This window comes from Mobula birostris, chromosome 5, assembly GCF_030028105.1.
Source record: "Mobula birostris isolate sMobBir1 chromosome 5, sMobBir1.hap1, whole genome shotgun sequence".
In the NCBI taxonomy this organism is placed as follows: Eukaryota; Metazoa; Chordata; class Chondrichthyes; order Myliobatiformes; family Myliobatidae; genus Mobula; species Mobula birostris.
The window spans coordinates 69493070-69516898 of NC_092374.1; the positions used below are offsets into that span (position 1 = coordinate 69493070).

Here is a 23829-nt window from a genome sequence, read left to right on the forward strand (position 1 = left end):
GTGGTACAGGCACGAAAAGGTTGAATGGCCTCATTTTGTACTGATTCAATGTGAAGAAAGTGGATGTTGTTATTCACTATTGAGAGTTTTGCCAACTACAATGCAGCTTATTCTTGCTGAATGGCTGAAATAACAATTGCTTTCCCCTTCCTTTCAGGCTGACCCTTTTATGATACAAATACCAAGATTCTATAATTTCAGGATGGGTAGTTGAGAGTACATGGGAAAATGTACAATTCCAATGCAGCAAATTAGAAAATGTCAACACATAACCATTTTCCTTAAATGTAGCACCTCAGCAGAAAGTAAAATTTTGCATTGTTATTAACCCTGGGAATACCAAGAGATTCTTAGTTTTAATTGTATTCAAGGAAATAAATCTGGTACAGAACCTGGTGTGGCCAGTTTGTCTGGTGTGAAGCACGCCCAACTAAATAACCCCATTGTCTCACACTTAACTCTTGAGAAATCAACCCAGGTGCCGTGGGCTGGCATCCTGTATCCTATAGATAGTGCCCCTTTGCAAAGTTGTTCTTTTAACTTCAGATTGATAGTTGCTTGTCATTTCCATTATGAACTGAAGTCTAGCTTCCAGTTTAAGAAGGCAAATAAAGAATATTGGTTGAAAGTTTCTTACTCAGAAACAACACTTAAATCTCTAAAAGTTTCAGCGGATTATGTTAGAAAGCTGAGCTTGGCTCTCAGGCCCTGGACAGTGACTACACAGAGCCTGCAGAAATAGGAGAGGAAACGTATAATGGAAGGGGCAAGGTGCTGAAGTATCTTTAAAACAATGACGTGAAATTTAAAATTGAAGTATTCTTTCACACATTCAAGGCAAAAGCCAACCTACATCCATTGACTGCTTTGACTGCACTTGGGAAATGAAGGAATTGTACTGCTTCTCCCTCAGCCCACAGACCCTCTGAGAAAATTAGTACACTTATGAATACAGAGTCTGCCAAGAGAGGAAAGATCAGGCTGCTGGACACAAAATATAGATGGCTGGCTTGTTGAAACATTTCATAATGGCAATTAATGTTGACAGCATATTCCTTTTGCTAAGTCTTGTGGTACAGAATGGATGTCACCTATTATATGGCATAGAAGCAGAAATATACCATACTATTAACAGCCCAGCTGAATCTGCATAAATAATCTTTGAAAATGACAGGAGAAAGGAGCATATTATTTATTCACTTAGTCATTTCAATGCACAGGATTAAATGATAAAAGGATTAGACAACCATAGCAATTACAATTTCCTGAAGTAAATTACTCAGCAGGTAGGCATCCCCTATGGAAAGAGATCAGAGTTGGTGCATGAACTGCTGAGTATTTTGAGTATTCTTTTGATATAACAGTTGACCTTCAATTCCTTCAAGTAAGTACTGAGTCAGAGATAATTTTTACAAGGCCCTGCAGATATTATCAGTGTGAGGGTACTACCGTGGATTGATTTTGGATTTTTATTTCACCCATTTGGGGCTGGGTTTTTAATCTGGTTTGACTCCTCTTCTAAAATGTCATATGGCTTTTTGTCGGGAGGAGAGTGGATATATATATATATACACACAGCATTTCAGAACTACATGGGCAGATTGGGCCCTTCAGGGAGTCCTTTTCTGTGTATCGTCGTTTATAGTTCAGTTGACTTCAAGGACATTGTCAAAATCTCCTTCCAACTATATAACAGTCTCATGGGAATGCTTAGCCCATGTGGCTGCTCAAAACAAAGAAAAAATTGATGGAATGTAGTAAACATTTCTGGCCTCGACAATGGGAGCATGAGAATGTCAAGGATAAATGGTGGAAGGGCCCCTCAGAGTCTTACCTTACGCCTCCGTTGAGAGAGGTGGAAACAGGTAAAAGTGTATAGACCAAACCCATGTACAGTGGATGCAATGGATTGCAGAAGCATTGATAAACTCCATCCAAACCATCAACTTCAGAGGACGATGGAGACGGGAGATCAACGATGCCCTGCGCTCCACTGAGGAGCTAAGGGCCCAAGTTAGTAAATCATGGAAGGACTATCCACCGACCTATTCCCTCTTGAAGGACTCTCAGCACATCACATAGAGCTCATTAACTGCCTCAGAGCCAACGGACTGCAATGGAAACTCCTTCAAGGAACAGCCTAGCAAGAGACTTATCCACATTTTCATAGAATTTCCTTCTTTGTTTAGAGTGTTTCAAGGCCAGAAGTGTTACATAGATTTAAAATGCCTATGAAACAAACTGAAAAATAATAATGACCTACAGCAAAGGACTCCCTGGAACATTTGCTCTTCTCCCCTTATGAAACCATGAGATCTGTTGCAAGAATTGCAGGACCTGGCTAAAACCCCAGCTCCATCAGGTGAAATAAAAATTAGAAATTAGCTCATTTCAATAACCAATGTTGTTCACATCCTTGGAGGAGTTCTTAAGAATAAAAACACTTACTGTTTGTCGTCTTCTATAGGTGAAATTCTTCCACACTAACAGACCCAACTGTGTCCAGAAACTCGTCATGTCTTCCAAGCAGGTGCTCTATGTATAGCAGAGAGCCTACTGCTCATTCACTGAAAGATGAAAAGAAGAACATCATGTTATACTTGAGGGCAAACATCTCTCCATATCGGACAAGTAAGTCAGCTCCTATGTTTAATGCTCAAAAAAAAATTCTACAGCTACAATTGTAATTAAAAAGTCATAAAAAGCCACATCTTCAACAATATCAGACAAAGAGTTGAAAGGATTGTAATTAGTTATTCTTTGTCAGCAATTGAGAGCACCCCTGCCTTTTGTTTCATTCATTATCAGTGGACCGTGATGACGTGATCTGTAAATGTGTTGCTGCTAATTTAAAACACAACACTATTATAATTGTCTTCCTTGGAATATCATCTATTCGATTATGGCTTTATTTTCGAATGATTATTGAACTGAGTGGTCAGAGCATACAAAATATACAAACATCACAAAGGCAGCACCAAAGATCAGGAATGAACCCAGATCTCTGGTGCTGTCAAGCAGAAGCTCTACTAGTTATACAACTGTGCCATAGTTGTGCTACACAACTGTGGCATCCTCCTCATTAAAAATGTGACATCAACCAATTTGATCAATGCGGCTGTAATGTGTTCAATATTTCAATAAGGTTTAGGCAATATTGTAAATATATTGTTTGATTAAGCATTCTTTGTTGCTTACACAATTCATTATGGTCTATATGTAAGAAGTACGTGAATTCCATACACCACTATGTCACCACATCATATGTGGGTGCCTCAGTAAAAAAAGCTTTAAAAAAAACTAAGCAGACAAGTATCCTGGCTCCTGTGTTTTTTTCTTTCAATTAGTTACTGGAGTTACAAAACATTAACAGTAGTGACAATGTTAAAGTCGAATCTGAATAAAACTCGAGAGACCAGCTTCATATAGTTACAACAGTTTATTGCGCACCCTCCTGCAAGAGCTTGAGACCCAGTTGTCAGAGGAAAGGCATATAAGTACTGCCACCATCTGCCAAGTGGACCCCCTCTCTTCGGTTACAGTCATAAATTTATACATAGTAAGCCCCATACATTACTGTTGCAAGATGTCATTTGAACTGGTGCGCCCACCGAGTCTGTTGGTGCGAAACTTAGTTACAGATAAGAGAGTCTGCTAGATCAAGGCTTAATTACAAATGGATGTGCTGTCCAGTCCTTATCAGTTATTCCCTTTGCTAGGCCCTGACTTAATTATAGATGGACGTTCCCATTGGTGCAGTGCTAGCCGGAGCGTACCGGAGCGCGTTCGGCACTCTTTAAGAAAAAAGCCGAAATAAACAAGTTAATTAATTAGGTGCCACCCAGGGTGATTTGAGTATCTTAGAAACTGTTGATCTCCTGGGATTTTTACTCACAACAGAATCTGGAGTTTACAAAGAATGGTGCCAAAAACAAAAAAAATCCAGTGAGTGGATTTAACAAAATGTTTTTGCTCACAGAACAGCCACTCAGCAAGTCAGAGTCAGTTTAAATTGGACACATCTAGATCTTGCTCAATTCCAGTGAACTATGTGGCAAAAAATGCTGGCAATAGGAAAATCCTTTTGAAAACCTTGCATAGTATAGAATGTGTTATGTTAAAACACTATTTTAAACTAATTTAAAGTAATGTGATAGCTGTGCAACCATTCATTTTGCTTGACTATTATTTCTCTTCATCTAAGGAGAAATGTATATTATTACTAATTTAGACAACTTTGCTAATGTTAAAATTCTCTTAATACAAAGGTTTCTCTCCAATTTCTCAATTTTCTGAATGTTTGAATACCATTAGCCTTTCAACAATTCAACAAGGTTATTTAAAAAGGAAATCAAGAATTACTTTTTACATGAAGTTTTATTTGGAATTTTCTCTGAGAAAGTCTGGGATAATCAAGCATCCTACACCTAGAATCAGGGTTTAATTTGGAACTATGTTGGGTAAATGGAGCTGACTTGCACATCAGCAATGATGTGATCAAATGGCACAGGCTTAAGGGGTATTCCTATACTTATTTTGACAAACATCAACCTAAGTTAACCTTGCTAAAGAATACCCGATCTTTCAAAGATTAAGAAAACATGTCATTTCTATAGTCATTACACGTAGCACAGAAATCAAGGGTGTTCAAAAAAGATTGAGTTTGGGGTCATCAATGCCATCTTTCCCAAAGAAGGCAGTGGCAGTGGAGTTGGCAAGCTATGAAACAGGGCCAGTTCTAACAGCATGGTTTGGAGAACTTCTCAAGTAATGGAGTGCATGGGAAATCTTTAAATTCAAACAGTGGAGACATATCTGGCCTTTCAGATGGATATATACAGAATAAAGACATTCACCAAGACAGAGACAGACTTTGTCGGCTTGGTAACAGAGATTGTGGAAGTTTTGCAATGGAAGTACTGAGACACATGGAGTCAGCATGTTTACATTTCAACAAGTCCCACCATGAAGCACAGAATTCACTGAAAATGGATCACAAGGGCATTGATTAAAGATATTGTTTTGATTATTTGATTAGTTTTAGTTGGCGCAATTTTATATACTCTAGATGACAAAAGATTCATAAGCAGCAGCCCTGCATGTTTGGTCGACTCTGATCTGGGCCGACATTTACATGCCGGGCAGCACCTAATTAGCTTGCTTATTTCGGCTTTTTTCTTAAAGATGTGCTGGGTGCGTCCCGGCTACCGCTGCATTCTTCGCGGATCGGTATCAGTTCGCTGACCGGAGGTTCGGGACCACTGCACCACCCCAACCTCCGATGACTCAGCCTAACACACCATCATCAGTGTGCTCGGCGCTGTCTTCCCGATTCCAGTAAGTAATACTAAACTGTACATACATTATTTCTACTTTATATAGGCTGTGTATTTTTATGCGTTATTTGGTATGATTTGGCAGCTTCATAGCTTAAAGGTTACTGGAGAGAGTGTTTCTGCCGAGAGCGCTTGCATGAGATTTTCGCTACGGAGAACAGTGCGGCAATGATTGTAGAAAAATATTTCTACTTCATATAGGCTGTACATTTATCGTATCATTCCTGCTTTTACTATATGTTACTGTTATTTTAGGTTTTATGTGTTATTTGGCATGATTTCGTAGGTTATTTTTTTGGTCTGCGAACGCTCACAGATTTTCCCCATATATATAAATGGTAATTGCTTCTTCACTTTACGACATTCTGGCTTACGAACCATTTCATAGGAACGCTCTACCTTCGGATGGTGGGGGAAACCTGTATAACCTTCTCTAGATGGTTTCTATCTTGTTTTATTTAATTGGCTATTGTGATTATCTCTGGCAAGGTCTCTATTTATAGTGTATCAACAACTGACTCTGAATTAAGGAGGCAGTTAAGAATCAGCCACATTGGTAGATTTGGTGCTGATTATAGGTTAGACTTAGAAAGGATGGCAGATTTTGTTCCCTGAAAAATGTTATTGAACAAAATGGGATTTTATTTTACTATAATCTGGTAGATGCATAATTACTGTAACTAAAACTTTTCTTTCATCTTCTAAATTTATTTAATTATTTGAATTTAAACTGACAGCTAAAATGGGATTTAAACTTCTGTCCTCTGGAATGGCAGTTCAAAATTGGCTATGGTGCAGGACGGCCGGCAGGGGGGTGGTGGGAGAGAAAGTGATCAAAGTGTTAAGATATTTGAAGAACAAACTTGTTACTTGGCCTAATCAAACCATTTGCCTTTATAAGTCAGAAAGTTTGATTAACACACGGATTCATAGAACTCATAGCAACATGGCAGGGAGAGAGGCCATTCAGTCTATCATGTCTGTGCTGACCAAATAGGATTAGCTTAATCCTACTTTCCAGATCTTTGTCTATAGTACTGTAAGTTACAGTGGAGCAAGATTGCATGCAACCTCCAGTCTGTGACTGAGGAATAAGTTGGTCTGTGTATTCGTGCTTCTGTTGGGTAGGTGAAGATGCCACATACAAGCTTTACGAAGATATACCCATTAACTCATTCCACAAATACAATGCAATCCCAATGCTTGGTGCATCACAGAGCCTGTGCACAAGTAAGAAGAGTCCCGACTTGGACAAGGGTAACAAATACCATCTTCCTACTGGAAGTTCTCATGCTACAAGGAAGAATAATAAGACATAATAAATAAAAACAACAGGAATTCTGCAGATGCTGGAAATTCAAGCAACACACATCAAAGTTGCTGGTGAACGCAGCAGGCCAGGCAGCATCTCTAGGAAGAGGTGCAGTCAACGTTTCAGGCCGAGACCCTTCGTCAGGACTAACTGAAGGAAGAGTGAGTAAGGGATTTGAAAGTTGGAGGGGGAGGGGGAGATCCAAAATGATAGGAGAAGACAGGAGGGGGAGGGATGGAGCCAAGAGCTGGACAGGTGATTGGCAAAAGGGGATACAAGAGGATCATGGGACAGGAGGTCTGGGAAGAAAGACGGGGGGGGGGGGACCCAGAGGATGGGCAAGAGGTATATTCAGAGGGACAGAGGGAGAAAAAGGAGAGTGAGAGAAAGAATGTGTGCATAAAAATAAATAACAGATGGGGTACGAGGGGGAGGTGGGGCCTAGCGGAAGTTAGAGAAGTCGATGTTCATGCCATCAGGTTGGAGGCTACCCAGACGGAATATAAGATGTTGTTCCTCCAACCTGAGTGTGGCTTCATCTTTACAGTAGAGGAGGCCGTGGATAGACATGTCAGAATGGGAATGGGATGTGGAATTAAAATGTGTGGCCACTGGGAGATCCTGCTTTCTCTGGCGGACAGAGCGTAGATGTTCAGCAAAGCGGTCTCCCAGTCTGCGTCGGGTCTCGCCAATATATAAAGGGCCACATCGGGAGCACCGGACGCAGTATATCACCCCAGTCGACTCACAGGTGAAGTGTTGCCTCACCTGGAAGGACTGTTTGGGGTCCTGAATGGTGGTAAGGGAGGAAGTGTAAGGGCATGTGTAGCACTTGTTCCACTTACACGGATAAGTGCCAGGAGGGAGATCTCCTCCAAACTAAAGGTGTAGCTATGGGCACCCGTATGGGTCCTAGCTATGCCTGCCTTTTTGTTGGGTTTGTGGAACAATCTATGTTCCGTGCCTATTCTGGTATCTGTCCCCCACTTTTCCTTCGCTACATCGACAACTGCATTGGCGCTGCTTCCTGCATGCATGCAGAACTCGTTGACTTTATTAACTTTGCCTCCAACTTTCACCCTGCCCTCAAGTTTACCTGGTCCATTTCCGACACCTCCCTCCCCTTTCTAGATCTTTCTGTCTCTGTCTCTGGAGACAGCTTATCCACTGATGTCTACTATAAGCCTACTGACTCTCACAGCTATCTGGACTATTCCTCTTCTCACCCTGTCTCTTGCAAAAACGCCATCCCCTTCTCGCAATTCCTCCGTCTCCGCTGCATCTGCTCTCAGGATGAGGCTTTTCACTCTAGGACGAGGAAGATGTCTTCATTTTTTAAAGAAGAGGGCTTCCCTTCCTCCACTATCAACTCTGCTCTTAAATGCATCTCCCCCATTTCACGTACATCTGCTCTCACTCCATCCTCCTGCCACCACACTAGGAATAGGGTTTCCCTGGTCCTCACCTACCACCCCACCAGCCTCCGGGTCCAACATATTATTCTCCGTAACTTCCGCCACCTCCAACGGGATCTCACCACTAAGCACATCTTTCCCTCCCCACCTCTCTCTGCATTCCACAGGGATCGTTCCCTACACAACTCCCTTGTCCATTCGTCCCCCCCATTCCTCCCCACTGATCTCCCTCCTGGCACTTATCCGTGTAAGCGGAACAAGTGCTACACATGCCCTTACACTTCCTCCCTTACCACCATTCAGGGCCCCAAACAGTCCTTCCAGGTGAGGCAACACTTCACCTGTGAGTCGACTGGGGTGATATACTGCGTCCGGTGCTCCCGATGTGGCCTTTTATATATTGGCGAGACCCGACGCAGACTGGGAGACCGCTTTGCTGAACATCTACGCTCTGTCCGCCAGAGAAAGCAGGATCTCCCAGTGGCCACACATTTTAATTCCACATCCCATTCCCATTCTGACATGTCTATCCACGGCCTCCTCTACTGTAAAGATGAAGCCACACTCAGGTTGGAGGAACAACACCTTATATTCCGTCTGGGTAGCCTCCAACCTGATGGCATGAACATCGACTTCTCTAACTTCCGCTAGGCCCCACCTCCCCCTCGTACCCCATCTGTTACTTATTTTTATGCACACATTCTTTCCCTCACTCTGCTTTTTCTCCCTCTGTCCCTCTGAATATACCTCTTGCCCATCCTCTGGGTCCCCCCCCTTGTCTTTCTTTCGGACCTCCTGTCCCATGATCCTCTTGTGTCCCCTTTTGCCAATCACCTGTCCAGCTCTTGGCTCTATCCCTCCCCCTCCTGTCTTCTCCTATCATTTTGGATCTCCCCCTCCCCCTCCAACTTCCAAATCCCTTACTCACTCTTCCTTCAGTTAGTCCTGACGAAGGGTCTCAGCCTGAAACGTCGACTGCACATAATAAATAAATTGTTTTAAAGATTTTGAGAACAAAAGGCACCTTCCAACGTGATGATACTGTCTTTCCCTGCACTCATCATCGGTGCAACCAACCAAACGCAGCTGCCGCTGCCTATCTGTTGAGCAGCAAGCAGATGGTTTTCACATCAAGGCCTGGTTTCTTACCTTCAGCCGAAAGAGATCTGGAACAGAAATCCTTACTGACAGAAAGGAAAGGACTCCTCTGCCACCCAGTTTAAATTAGTTAGCTCCACACCAGTGGGTTTCATAGCACACTATTCAGTAAATTTATTGATCAGATATCTAGGATAATCACTTTGCAATTGTGTATTTATGTTACAGCAGCAGCACACACATCCCAGTGGAGTACCTCAGATACCAACCCAGGGTCTCGAGATGGATTTAGAGAGGCAGTACTTTTAAAAGGACATACCTACACTGAATGTAATCTTTTGCTTTAACACTAATGTTCAATTCCTCCAAGAGGACCACAAACTTGTCATAATTTGGAAGCTTGCGTGCCTCAATGACCAGCAGAACTATGTTGGCTGGCGTCAGGGCTTTATGCTTTGGCTCTTGGTAGTGTTATCCATGCCAAATAGGTCAAAGGGTAGAGGCCACACTAACAGTGGTCCACCAGTCCTCCTGGTTCAGGGGTTCAGCTCAGGGCTAACAAGCGCAACTGGTAAAACAAAACTGTATGGAAAAAGCAATGAAGAATCCTTCTACATCTGAGTGTGATGGTATTCCTGAGTCTACACCTAGGACTTGCATGATTGACAGTAGTGAAAACCGAGAGGAAGCTGCTGATATGATGAAGGAAGCCCTGAACACTGCAGGAGATGGAGGGCCTTCATTACTGCCCTAAATTCCAGTGGCATAATAAACAGTAAATAACATTCAATTGCATTAGACCAGGGGTAGGCAACCTTAAGCACAAATGATTTTCTAGTGTGCATTATTCATTAATTTGAGGCAAAACATAACTAGATGTATTTAAATGGATAATTCCCATATTTCAAGTTTTTTATGGCATTATCTGGCCCGTCTGCTCATTAATATGTGATCCGGCCCACGGAGGCAGAAAGGTTGCCGACCCCTGCATTAGACTATGGACTCTGGCATGAACATGTGGCTCTGATAAGTTTCAAATGAGTAGTTATCTCTCCCTACTGAGAATAAACAAACTCCAGTTTGTTCTGCTCTCTTTGCTAGTGATAATAATTAAGGGACTGCAGACCATATTAAAGTATAACAAACAATGGCTGTAGTTGAAACAAAAGCATCTTTTTTCCCCTGAAGTGATTAAGAGATAAAATAGACATTTCCAGCCCATAATATGAGCTGAAATATGCTAAGAAGAAAATTAGCACTGATAAGTCTCAATGCCAATACTGACTCCACCTATCCATGCACTCTCCAAACATACACATTCGGTTCTGACTCCATATATCGTAATTATAACTTCCATCACTTTCAGAAACGTAACGGTGGTGCAAATTTACAGCAAGTTTCTGGCTCAACAACAGTAAAGACCCAGTTGGCAGCTGGTAAATGCCTGATGCCAAGTACAACAGGATGCACTCCACCTTCCGACGTATCACTGCTAATTTGTATGATCCTATCGCATATAAAAGAATGCTGAAGATTGCCAGGACCCATGCTGAAAGCCACAAAATTCCTTCATTTTAGCATCTGACTGTGCAAATCTATGGTTTGGCAATGTTTCCACTGAAATAAGCAGCTCCTGTTCCACCTGGAACCTCACCCCGTTATCATGTCTACATGATACACAAACCAGTGAAGTATGACATGGAGAGAAAGCTGTTGCTCATGCAGCAGGCTCCCCCTCTCCACTTAGCTGATGAATCAAAAAGGAACGGCAGCGACCAATATAGTTTGGCACCAGCAGCGTCACAGGAGTTGCTAGTCAGCTTTGAACTTAATGCAGGATAGTCTTAGAGACTGCAGCTCTGGATTTCCCTTTGGAGTTTACTCTCAGAGCCTTCGCCGTGTGTGGGTATAGCTGCAAAGAGTGTTACTTTAGATCAGAGCCTTCTTTCTCTTAGATGAGCTGCCAACTATGACCAATGAGCCCCACCTGCCCAAAGCGACTGGTGTTAAGGTGCTAGTAACTCGCTTTTGTCCCTTCTCCCTGTCAATAGAAAAAGGTCTAGCCGGGCTTAGTAGCTAAGCCATATGTGAAGTTCAGGAGCTGAGCTTACTACCACCACTGGCTAAAACAACCTTATGAAACCCAGTGGACAATAAAGAATTTTTGAACATTAGAATTTACATAGAACTGATTACTTATAAACATTAGAATTCAGATGCAAAAGATTTACATTCACATGTAGACATTATCAAAGCAAAGTTATTATTTTATAATATTTTCTTGATTTCATGGTTACTGATGTTGGGTTTTCATTCTAAATATTTATTTATTTAAATTTAAATCCTTTAGCTATGTTGAGTTGAACGGTCCAAGTTTCCAGTTACATGCCAAGCAACATAACCACCATGCTATCAAACACTCACCCAAAAGGAAAGAAGCGATCTCCCTTTAATATCCTATTTGAAAGAAGACACAACCAACAGTTCACAATCTCTCAGCGTTGCACCGATGATTAAAATCGTCTGTTTGTTGTGAGTCCTGCCAAAACATATCATCCTTCCTGCATTCACTGGATGACACAGTTCTGCCAATGCCAAGGATTTCCCAATAACGGACAACGACATAAACCAACTGTGTGGTCATTAACACTGATGTCTTCAGTATCACTATTGCTTCCAAGTACCGCTTCTATCATTTATTTCTGAAAATTAATTCGATTGTAAGTGATCTGCTTCCTAAATTCAAAGTGGTAGGCTAGAGGCAGAAGAAAATGGCTTAATTCATGCAGGCATCCTTCAAGTTCAAGTTCAAGCTGAAGTTTAATCATCATTCAACCATACACATGAATACAGCCAGATGTAACAACACTCCACAAGGGCCAAGGTGCAAAATACAAAACCACAGTCATGTACACCACGCGTAATTATGATAGCAGAAGAAACATTGAAAAATAATACTAAGAAATGATAATAATATCACCCAAGTGTCAAAGCCTGTAGATTGATGTTGTCCTAGAGCCATGTCTCTGCAACAACAGCCTACGGCAGTTGCTGATATCCCGCAAGAGCAGCTGCAGATGAATGCAATCCTGCTCGTCTCTTCCCAAAAGCGAAAAATGGAGGACAGCTCCCATAGGAGGGGCCAGCCACCAACCCAGCGCAGAATCCACAGTGAGCAGAACAGTTTGGAATTGACTTACTGAATATTTCTCACCAACGATTAGTGACAAAAATTACTGCTTTTTGAACACAAACTCACACAACTGCCGCTACTTAAAAACTGTTCACTCTCAGCATGGTACAGTGCGTAACGGCCACACGAGTGCTCATGACGGACTCTAGTTAGTACCTGTTTGGAAACATCCTCCTGCCCAAATAAGTGGTATTTTGTTCCAAATAAACAAAGATAATCCGAGCAATTTCCTCAATTAGATTTTGTTCTTTAAGAGTTGTCCCAAATAAGCAGCTGTCTCAGTTAACTGATGGCCTAATTAAATGGAATCCACTGCATTTTGGTGATAGCTTTCTCTTTGAGTTTGGGATGCCCCTGCCCATGAAATCCTCACTCAGGGTGGTAACCTGATTCTACTTATTGATGTTGAGTATCAAAGGTTGTGATGTGCTAATGAGTTGCTGTTCCTCAAAATTACACTTGGCCTTTGTTCTGTTTGCAGAAGTGATGGTGAGCTTTCAGGTGTTTGCCACTATTTCTCCATCTGCTCACACTGACAAATCCGGCTGTGGCTTCTAACATCAATGCAGTAAGAGTGACATTGTTTATGAACGCAAGTTCTTAACTTAATATTCAAAGATCGCATGCATATTACACTTTTCTCACCTCCAGATCCACACAGCAAATCAAAAGCTGATGTTTTCAACAGTTAGAAAACAGATTCAAGAATAGTAAAGAGCAGGGGTTCCCAACCAGGGGTCCATGCACCTGTTGGTTAATGATAAGCTTCTATGGCTCCATCGTTGCAAGTCCTATCCCTACTGCTGCAGCTGGAATACAATTGCACTGGACCTTCCCTGCCAGTCTTACTTCATTAAGCTCAATGTCTGAATACTGCAGGTTCTCAGAAGAACAAATTCAGTTTTGGCAGACATCAGTTTGGTCATCCTCCCATTCCACAGCAACTGGCAAATACTCTTCCATAAGCTGAGTGCTCATTAGGAAGAGCATTTTTCCTGACTGTCAGAGATGCAGTGGATAATCAGCACAGCCCAGGTGACCAGATTGTGGCTTACCTTTAAAAATCACAACAGCTTGAAAACAGTGCAAAATATCAGTGGTCTACACTTTGACTGCTTTCAATATGCTATGGCTTACAGTAGCTTACAATGTAAGTTTATTATCACGTGCTTATCACTGTTCCTATCAAAGTTACCCATCAATGTGTGCCGACAGCACTATTGTGATAATCTATTGCAATCCATGAATCGGATATTTTTGCATCAGACTATGCTTTGACAATGGATTGCTAATAGCACAGGTAAGGTGAAGGGGGGCGATTAGCTAGCCATCTCTAGGCTTCCCCAACCAGCCAATTCTGTGAGTTTCCCCTCAATTACTGCTCAATGCACCCTATCACCCATCTTGACCTTTTAGGAAATGAGTAAAATCCCCAAACCACATTCAGTTACAATAAGAATGAAAAGAGATGTTAAAATCAGTTAGAGAAATCAAGTGACCGATATTTTCTGGCCATGGCTCACAATGACTTACAATGGTGCTACGGTGTCTTGCAGCAGTGCTGGAAAGTCGGCAGATGAGCGTCAATGCTCTCCCTCCCCCTTCATTCCGCTGGCCATTAACAGCATTTGTCTGGGAAGGTGAGGGTCAAGCCAGACTCGATACATCGAGACCAGACACCGGGCAGCTAGGCGGGGTACATGCTTGGAAGATGGTGGCAGACTTAGGCCAGAGGCTCTGCTTCCCAACTGAAATTGCAGAAACCAACCTCAGACCAGACCTTGTGCTATGGTCGGCCTCACCCCTTTTCGTTTACATCATCGAGCTTACAGTGCCCTGGGAGGATGCAGTGGAGGAGGCCTACGAGCGCAGGAAGCTGAGGTATGCTGAGCTTGCAGTCGATGCACAACAATGTGGCTGGAAAGCAAGGGTCCGACTGGTCGAAGTAGGCCACAGACGATTTGCAGCCACATCAACATCAAGGCTACTCCGGGAGTTGGGAGTGCGAGGGAAGGCACACCGACAAGCAGTCAAAGACCTCTCCAGAGCTGCTGAAAAGGGTAGTCAGTGGCTCTGGAGGAAGAGAAAGCATTCTATCTGGGCCCCCAGGTGAGTGAGAGGCATCTAGGGGGTGAGCCCGGGATACCGGGATTCACTGCTGAACCCTCCAGAGATGGGCCTATCAGCGAAACACTGAGGAAAGATGGCCCAGAAGATGCCACTACTCACTTGGCCACCCCACCGAGTCTAGGCAGCGGGTCTCAGGAGTGCAAATAAGGGACATTAACATCTAGTCCTACATAACGTACCAAAGCAACACCTCTGCCATGCATTTGGACACTGACTTTTATTTTGGGAAGGAGTCCACAATATTAACTGCAAACAGGTTTATGTTTAATTATACCATTCTGAAAGGATCATGAGGATACATATCAATTTGGCTGAAAACTGACAACAAAAATAAATCACCAAGATTGACGTTGTGCTGCTGTTACACAACTCCATGGTAACAGCTCTTCTGGAAAACATTCAGGGCACTATGGTTTAGGTGGCACATATTGTCAGTCGCATCTGGGCTCCAAAAGTTAAATTATGAAGGATAATATGCTTAGTGGCCATCTGTATTAAGTACACCTGTAAACCTGCTTGTTAATGCAAATATCTAATCAGCCAATCATGTGGCAGATACTCAATGCATGAAAGCACGCAGACATCGTCAATAGCTTCAGCTGTTGTTCAGACCAAACATCACAATCGGGAAGAAATGTGAACTAAGTGACTCTGGAATGATTGTTGGTGCCAGTTGGGGTGGTTTGAGTATCACAAAAACTACTAATCTCCTGGGGTTTTCATGCACAACAGTCTCTGGTGGTTACATAGAATAGTGCAAGAAACAAAAACATACCATGAACAGCAGTTCTGAGGGTAAAAGTGTCCTGTTAATGAGAGGGGTAAGAGGAGAATGGCCAGACTGCTTTAAACTGACAGGAAGGCGAAAGTAACTCAAATCACCACATGTTATAACAATGGTGTGCAGAAGAGCATCATTGAATGCACAACACATCAAACATTGAAGACCACAAATGTACTTAGTGGCCAATTTATTAGGTACATCAGGTATTAGATACAGCGTTGATGGTCTCGTTATACAGGTCGACCTTCACTAATGTGACTACCTGTAATCCGGTTCTTTCGATAATCCGGCACTGATTATGCTTAACGTGATCCTTCTGTAATTCGGCATTTTCACTAATCTGGCACTCCTCAGCTCCCAATGCTGCCGGATTAGTGAAGGTTGACCTGTATTAGAATTAGAATCCATATCAATCTGATCAGAAATTTGCAGATACTAAGGGAAATGATGGGCAGATTGAGAGAAACTATTTTATTGGTTAGTGGTTCCAAAACTACTTTAAAATTTGGAAACACCATTCTCAGGAATGAAGATAGAAACTAATTCATCATCAGTGGTAAAAATCATGAGCTTTCCTAATGCTGGCTGAGTTGGGTATTTGAAGTCTGAGGTAAATGGGTGCTTGTTAGCTCAATCTAATAAACTACATGTCAAGATGGCTACAGGGATTTTGTTCATAGATCAGCTTCAATGAAAGCTGCAACAATCTTGAAGGACCAAATGGATTAATTCAGTTCCAACAATAGTATGCGCCTAATGACTCAGTGCCAATTTCAAACTCAAATGGCTCTAAAGATAACAAGAATCAGAGACGTTTCTGGGAGAACAATAAACTTCATATTTTCATTATTTATACAAATTGTACTCTGGCTTACTCATATACAACAGCTTTCTTAATGGGATGTTAAGAAATTTATTTACAAAAGGAATATGGATCAAAGCATGTGCTGACCTAAAACTGGAGATGTGCAGCAGTATGAAATGGTGGAGCTGCGGTATGGGACTATGTGGACGTTTCCTGTCCACTTTTATTAAATTTATGACACTTTCTTTTAAAATAACGGTTAAAAAAGTTACATTAACGAAAACTGGGAATTATTCTTTAAGCCACTCTGTAATATTTAATCACTGCAGTGCAGTTTGGTCATAAAATAAAATTGCACAACCATTTTAAACCCACCAGGAAAACACAGGAAGACCTTGTTTATGTACTGGAACCTCTGGTCTGTAGTTTTTTAAAAATTTTTTTTAAAAAGGTGGAGACTGTTTCCTGTTTTCTTAAAGGTTCATTGTGAGGATGCTGTTAGTGATGGAATAAAGGTTGAGAAATGCAGGAATAGACCGCATCTACGTTCAGTGAACTGTCTCATCAGAAGAGTTTTCTTTTGTCCCTCTGGACACATAAAGAGACCAAGAGCCATTTCCAAAGATCTTTAAAAATCAGCTCTATTTGTCACATGTGTATCAAAACATACTGTGAAATGCATTGTTTGCATTAACTGAATGTACTAGGGCATTCTTCAAGTTTCACCATGCTTCCAGCACCAACATAGCTTGCCTACAACCTACTAACCCTAACCCGTACAGGTAATTCTTTGGAATGTGAGAGGAAACCAGAGCAACAGAGGAACACACATGGTCATGGGGAGAACTAACAGACTCCTTACAGACAGCAGCAGGAAGTGAACCCTGATCTTCCCATCACTGGTGCTGGAAAGCATGACACTAACTATTAAATTACTCTACTACCCTAACTCCTTACAAAAAGTAACAGGAACATATTAATGTATTCATTATAAAAACATCACTATATGAAATAAAAATGTTTTGTTATTTATCATATTAGGGTGCCATGCTTTGAAAAATCAAAACTCAAATCGGATAAACAGCTCTTCGGTAATTCAGTGCTAGAATATTGGAGCAAAAATCATCTTTAAAGAGACCCTAATTTAGCAGTTTAATTATGAAAAATATGTTGATATATTCTTGTATGAAGATGACATCTCTTCAAGCTCAATATAGCCAAACTTTTAATTGAACAATAAAAAAAAAGTCTCAGTAAAATTGAGACTTAAAAAAAAAATTCTGACTGGTATAATGGGTAATGAAGTTTTGCTTAAGTCAGATAAAGTGTTCAAATAACTTGTTTAGTTAAAAGCTATTCAATTAAAATTGCCCTTATAGATTAGCTAGTTAGCCATTGTACTGTCATTAATTTTTAATTCATTCTAAGAACTAATGGTTCCACTTTAAAAATGTACTGCTAAAATGTTATAAGACTTAATTAACCAAATTATGTGGAGGAGAAAATGAAAAACAGAAAATGTTGAAAATACTCATCAGTTCAGACAGCTGTGTAGAGACAAGAGAAACAGTTACTGTTTCAAGTTAAACTCCTTTCAGAATCTTTATTTCTGTTTCTCCATCTCAGCTTCTGAGTATCCTCACACACTTTCTATTTTTATTTTGTCTTTCCAGTACCTACATTTATTTTTAAGGTTAGAAGAGGAGGACGTCTGCATTCTGTATTTTCAGTTACGCCACAATCAGTTTTGTAGGTTTTATCATAACAGTGTAAATAATTTGAGATTATTAATTAAGTCACTGAAGCAAGTCAATTTTAATCATGATCCCTGCCTTTTATAAACACTGTCACTGGTAGTTTAAAAGTAATTTTTCTAACAGATGCTGAAAGAACTCGGTCAGATGTGTCTCTGACCTGCAATACCTGATTTTATGTCCAATGAAATGATGACAGTAGGCCAACAATTTCCCATGTAGGTGTGCCTATTGCAGGCAGTAAATTAGTCCAGAAACACTGTCAAAGACCAATGTTCTAGGAATACAGTACTAGCCTTAGAAGGTGCTGCACTTTCAGAAGTGTGGTCTTGGATAAGATTTTAAAATGACACTCCTTCTGTCCTCTTGGATGGGTTAAAGACTGATGCTACCCTGTGAAAGCATAGTTCCTCCGAGTGTGCCTGACGACAGGCATTCGCAGAACTGTGTGGGCTCATTCAGTCCTTACTGTTCCAAAAAGGAAGAGGAGTGGTGATGGGATATCACGCAGAGCCACAGGGAACTAGATCCTGGACAAAAGAAGCACTGCGCAATTTATGACATGAGTTGTGGCATGCCTGACGGTGAAATTATGTCACGTGCAGAATGCAGATTACTCAGCTGAATTTCTGCATTGAGGCAAAATCACTTCTGAACAGAGAGATGTTTCCATTTGTACATGGTCTAGGGAGCTGAAGGAAAGTTTCAAAGTTTAGTGAAAAAGATAATGGAGAAGGAAATTCTTTTTTGCCTTGAATGTAAATTGAGCAACCTGGGCCTTGGCAGTTCACTGTGCTCATGGATACTGGATTTTCTGAGTAACAGACCCCAAAGTGTCAGGATGGGAGAAAACACATCATCTACTCTCATCCTGAACACTGGTACACCACAGGGGTGTGTTCTCAGCCCCATCCTCTATTCTCTTTTCACCCATGACTGCTCTACCATTCACTCCGCCAACACCATTGTCAAATTTGCTGACGATACCACCCTAATAGGTATCATTTCAGACTGTGATGAGACAGCCTATAGGGAGGAGGTACAGCATTTGACAGAATGGTGTTGTCATAATAACCTGGACTTGAACATCACAAGAACCAAGGAGCTGATAGTAGACTTCAGGAAATCAAAGCGCATTGAGCACTCTGCTCTGCACATATACGGGAAAGAGGTGGAGAGAGTAGAGAGTTTCAAGTTCCTCGGCGTCCACATCACAGCTGACCTCACCTGGACAGCCCATATCTCTTATCAAGTGGAGAAGGCCCAACAGAGGCTCTACTTCCTAAGGAAGCTAAAGCACGCTCTCCTCCCTCATCACCTGCTGATCAACTTCTATCGGACAACTATAGAGAGCCTCCTGATGTATTGCCGTGCAGTGTGGTTTGCCAGCTGCACAGAACAGAACAGGAAGGACTTGCAGTGGGTGGTGAGGGTAGCAGAGCGGGTTATTGGCACAACATTACCCTCCCTCAGAGACATTTATACTGGCAGACTTCAAAAGAAGGCCACTTGTATTTCAAAGGATCCCACTCATCCTGGACATCACCTGTTTTCCCCTCTACCTCCTGGGAAGAGATACAGAGCATTAAGGACGAAAACAAAGAGACTCCTTAACAGCTTCTATCCACAAGCAGTGAATTGTATAACACCCCCTTCCCTTCTCCTGCCCCCTCCTAAGACGGCAGCAGCTAAATACATCACACTTCCAGGAATGGCAGGTGTGTAATAGTCCTACCCCCCAATCCATATATTATTAATTTTAGACTGCACTCCTGAGGTTTTAGAGTTTATTTTATGTATATATTCTTTGTCATGCTGCAAAATGTTGAGCTGCTAAACTGTGTTTCATTGCTCCACAACAATGACAATAAAGATATCCTTCTTCTTCTTCTCCTTCTTCTTCTTCTTCTTAACTCTGCTTAGGGACATACAGATGGTTGAGACAGATTCAATCAGATTTCAGAAAGAATTGGATTTATCACTCAAAGTAACATGCAGGGTTATAGCATTACAGAGGTGGGATTATAATGATGGCATTACTCTACTAGGAGCAGGCATTGAGGTAATGAGGCAACAAGTCTCCATGTCAATGATAATTCCATGGTTCTATGATTTTAAAAGAATGTCATTCACAGTTCACAACAGAGCCAGGGAACTTCATTGTGTCGTGGTTAATATTTATCCCTCAACCAACATGACTGAATCAATTATTTTATTTATAGAGCGATACAGTGCAGAACAGGCCCTTCCGGCCCAACCAGCCACACCACCCAGCTGCCCACCCATTTAACCCTAGCCTAATCACAGGACAGTTTACAATGACCAATTAAACTACTAACCCGTGCATCTTTGGACTGTGGGAGGAAACCGGACTGCCTGCAGGAAACCTATGCACTCACAGGGAGGACAGGATGAGGAAGCTCCTTACAGGGCTATTATGCTATTATGGAGAGGATAATACTTCAAAAAATCTAATTTACTGTAAGTATCCTACAATATTATCAGTGATGTATAAAAGCAGGTCTGAGGAATTGAGGATATAAAAAAAAATCATTTTGAACCTATGTAACCTCTGGCTAAAAGAATAATTGGGACTGAATAGGAAATGGAATTTTTGAACTGAAGTAAACTCAATCTTCAGCAGTTAGCTAAGACAGGCTCATTACCAGTTCTCCTTGATTTGCACAGAGACATTGAAAATTTGATAACATTGTACATTATACCCTCGTTTCAGTAGGGGGAGGAGGACTCACCGATAAGGACAGGAATGAACATCCATTTGTAATTAAGTCAGGGCCTAGCAAAGGAGAATAACTGATAAGGACTGGATAGCACATCCATCTGTCATTAAGCCTTGATTTAGTGGACTCCCTTATCTAAGTAATTAAGTTTTGCACCAACAGACTTGGTGGGAGAACCAGTTCTAATAACATCTTACAACAGTAATGAATGGGGCTTACTGTGTATAAATATACGGCAGTAACCTGACTAAGTGGGCCCACTTGTCGGATGGTGGCAGTACTTATGTGCCTTCCCTTTGACAACTGGGTCTCAAACTCCTGCAAGAGGGTGTGCAATAAACTGTTGTAACTATAAGATGCTGGTTTCCCGAGTTTTATTCAGATTCTACTTTAATAGGTCAACCTTACTTCATCATGGTTCATAACCTCTGTGGAAAAATAGATACAGTTAGGGACAAGCAAACAGGCACAGAACTCTATTGATTGAACCCCTTTCATTCTCTTGCTTTGGATGAAGTATTGCATGTGAGCCCAGTATTTCACTTAAAGGTTCAGCCCCCATTCTAAAATGTTTCTCAATTGGTTCTGTTAATTTTCAACAAATTTATACAGTCAATCTACCACATTCCTAAAGATTGCTTGATTTTTTTTTAAATGATGCCTAAAATTGAGGTCTTGATCCATGGAAGTGTCAGGGTGAATGGGGAAGAAGGTCACGGGACGATGATTCGCAAACATGTCAGGTCTTTTTTTCATTGCAGTAGATCAAAAGTACCAATCTAAGCACTAATTTTTTTTGGCAAACGAATGGTGTTATCAAGTTTTGATTGTGTAATTATCTCTCACGGTTGCTCAGTTATCACATGCAAGTTAAAGTCTACTTACATGGGTCACAATGTAAAGCAATCTGAAATGATTGTGCTGTACCATTCAGCTTCACATCAACTAACCAGGTATCAGGGATTCACAAAGGGTAGAGGATTAAAATAAAAATAAATTATTGACACAAGCATGTATGCGTGCAGAAGTCATTAAATTATCTTCCCTTCTTTGCAATGTAACCAGTACACTCAGAAGTCCATTAGCCCCATCTGCTTTCTGTCTCAGCAACTCATTTCACAACCAAATATGTTTCTCTATAATAACATAATATATATCTCTGAACTATTGTAGGACTGCCTTAGAGATTCCAGTGATGGATTTTCCCTCAGGGTTTACTTCTGAACCTCGAAGAGGACCACAACCTTGTCATGGTTTGGAGGCATGCATACCTTAATGATCTGGAGAGCTTTGCTGGCTGGAGTTATGGCCTTGTGCTTTGGCTCCTGGTAGGGTCACCCATGCCAAACAGGTCAAAGGTTAGAGACCTGACAAAGCATGCTCTACTAGGCCTCCAGACAGAGGCAGAGGACCTTCACTGTTGCCTTAAATGCCAGCAGAGTAATGGGAAATTAGTTACTCCCAAAGCCATCCCCATGAGCGGGTATAGACACAAGGCAGTGGAGGTTTGAGATCAGAGTTTTCCTTCTCCTAGGTGAGCTGCCAACCATGTCTGACAAGTCCCATCTGCTCGAACTGGCAGCTCCTGCAACACAGCCGATGCCAGACTGTATCAGTCTCTCCTGTTCCTTTGGATTTATGAGCCGCATGGAGAGGGGCAGTCTGCTGCATGGGTAACAGCTCGCACTCCATATTGTACTGCCCTGGCCTATGAAGACAGCTGTGCCACAACACCCATAGTCAACTCTGATCAATGGAGGTCCTACTAAAACTCTGTGCATTGTATTAAACTACTGTCCAAGAGTCCAGTTTATATCTTCACTAAACTAGTTGACTTGCATATGTAGAGCAAGCTAAATTCTCATTTATAACGAGGAGGCACTACATTACGAGAGGCATTGTCATCCGTGTAAGGTACTGTACATCAACCACTTGCTACCTGTTAATTCAGGTGGTTATTGAACCACAGAATGTGATGGCACAGTGGAAGCCACTCACCACATCATGCCATCTTTACCCAATTTATCCATCTCCCATCACTCTTTCCCAAAGGACCTTTAATTTCATTTTTCAATCCAATTCCCTTTGGTAAGTTACTCTTCTTTCTACCATTCTATCTCATAAAAAAATTTGCCTTAAAAAGGTTCTTCTTCCCTTCTTAGTTGTTTTTTTTACCAATTATCCGTGTTCTTCAATTATCAACCCATCTGCAGGTGTAACCAGTTTCTCTGAGAATACATAATGCCCTTCACAGTTTTGAGCATTTCTGCTAAATTCCTTCTCAATCTTCTTCCCAGGCCTAAAGACAATTCAGGCTTCTCCAGCCTCTACACATAACTAAACCCTAATATCATTCTGGTGAATCTACTCTGCATTATGTCTAAGCTTTGACACTGCCTGGAACTGAACATATTCGGTCTCAAATGGAGTACTCTGTGCAGTTCCAGGCATAGCCTCCATGTTTTTGTACACCATTATTCTCTGAGGCTAACATGATGTGACATTTTTGAACAGCCTTCTCAACTCACCTGCCACTTTTGAAAACTTGTGCGCTGTTCATCCGCAGATCACGTGCTGACAGTGCTTATTGATGCTTTACGAGGTTCGAGGGAAGTGTGGAAGAGATATAGAGTAGGTCCATTTTATATCCTTGACCAACATCATAAAAATCAGATTAAATTTAATTATCAAGCAACTAACACTGAATTTTGCAGGCCATTGCTTTGCCTCCAATAATGAGAACAACCAGATTCCAAAAAAAAGTTATTGACAGATTGGGAAAATTTAGGGCTGTAGCAAAGACGAGAAAAGACACTGTATTAAAATTGGTCCCTTTACAGAGAAAACAATTCAACGTAATAATGTGTATATTGAAAACATTGTCTTGAGTCAACAAATTCAGTGTACTAATTGGCAGAGTATCATTGCAGCAGAGAAAGTGACTCACAGTTCTAAATAGCCCCGGTTAGATCTTCAACTCTGGTGCTCCAAATTAGAGTTTGCACATTCTCCCTGTCACTGTGTGGATTTCAGCTGAGGACTCCAGTTTCATTCCACATCCCAAAGAAGTGCTAGGAGGTGGGTTCGTTGGCTATAGTGTGTGGGTGGACATTAAGAGAACTGGGGAGGGGCAGAGGTGTTAATGAGCATATGAGAGAGAAATATGTTGCAGGGAGGTAAGTGGGGGAATGGGACTGATGGGATCGTTTTGAAAGTCAATGTATATTTGATGGACTGAGTCACTTCCTTCCCAAGTGGTAC

The 23829-nt window shown here is 41.6% G+C and overlaps 1 protein-coding gene and 1 long non-coding RNA gene across 3 annotated transcripts in view; one reads left to right on the plus strand and one right to left on the minus strand.

The window, feature by feature from the left end:
• The window catches only part of LOC140197767 (uncharacterized), a 93076-nt gene extending 76457 nt beyond the window's left edge, over positions 1-16619 (plus strand). For both annotated transcript variants that reach the window (XR_011886018.1, XR_011886017.1), the window contains exons 2-4: positions 2468-2631; positions 5185-5337; positions 11512-16619. This is a non-coding gene — a long non-coding RNA (uncharacterized lncRNA). The remainder of the gene's footprint in view (positions 1-2467; positions 2632-5184; positions 5338-11511) is intronic.
• Positions 1-23829, minus strand: part of LOC140197766 (phospholipid-transporting ATPase ABCA1-like) — a 164314-nt gene that overhangs the window by 132509 nt on the left and 7976 nt on the right. Inside the window, exon 2 of the mRNA XM_072258199.1 lies at positions 2449-2567. Within this exon, the coding sequence (XP_072114300.1) occupies positions 2449-2517 (69 nt within the window). The 5' untranslated portion in view covers positions 2518-2567. The remainder of the gene's footprint in view (positions 1-2448; positions 2568-23829) is intronic.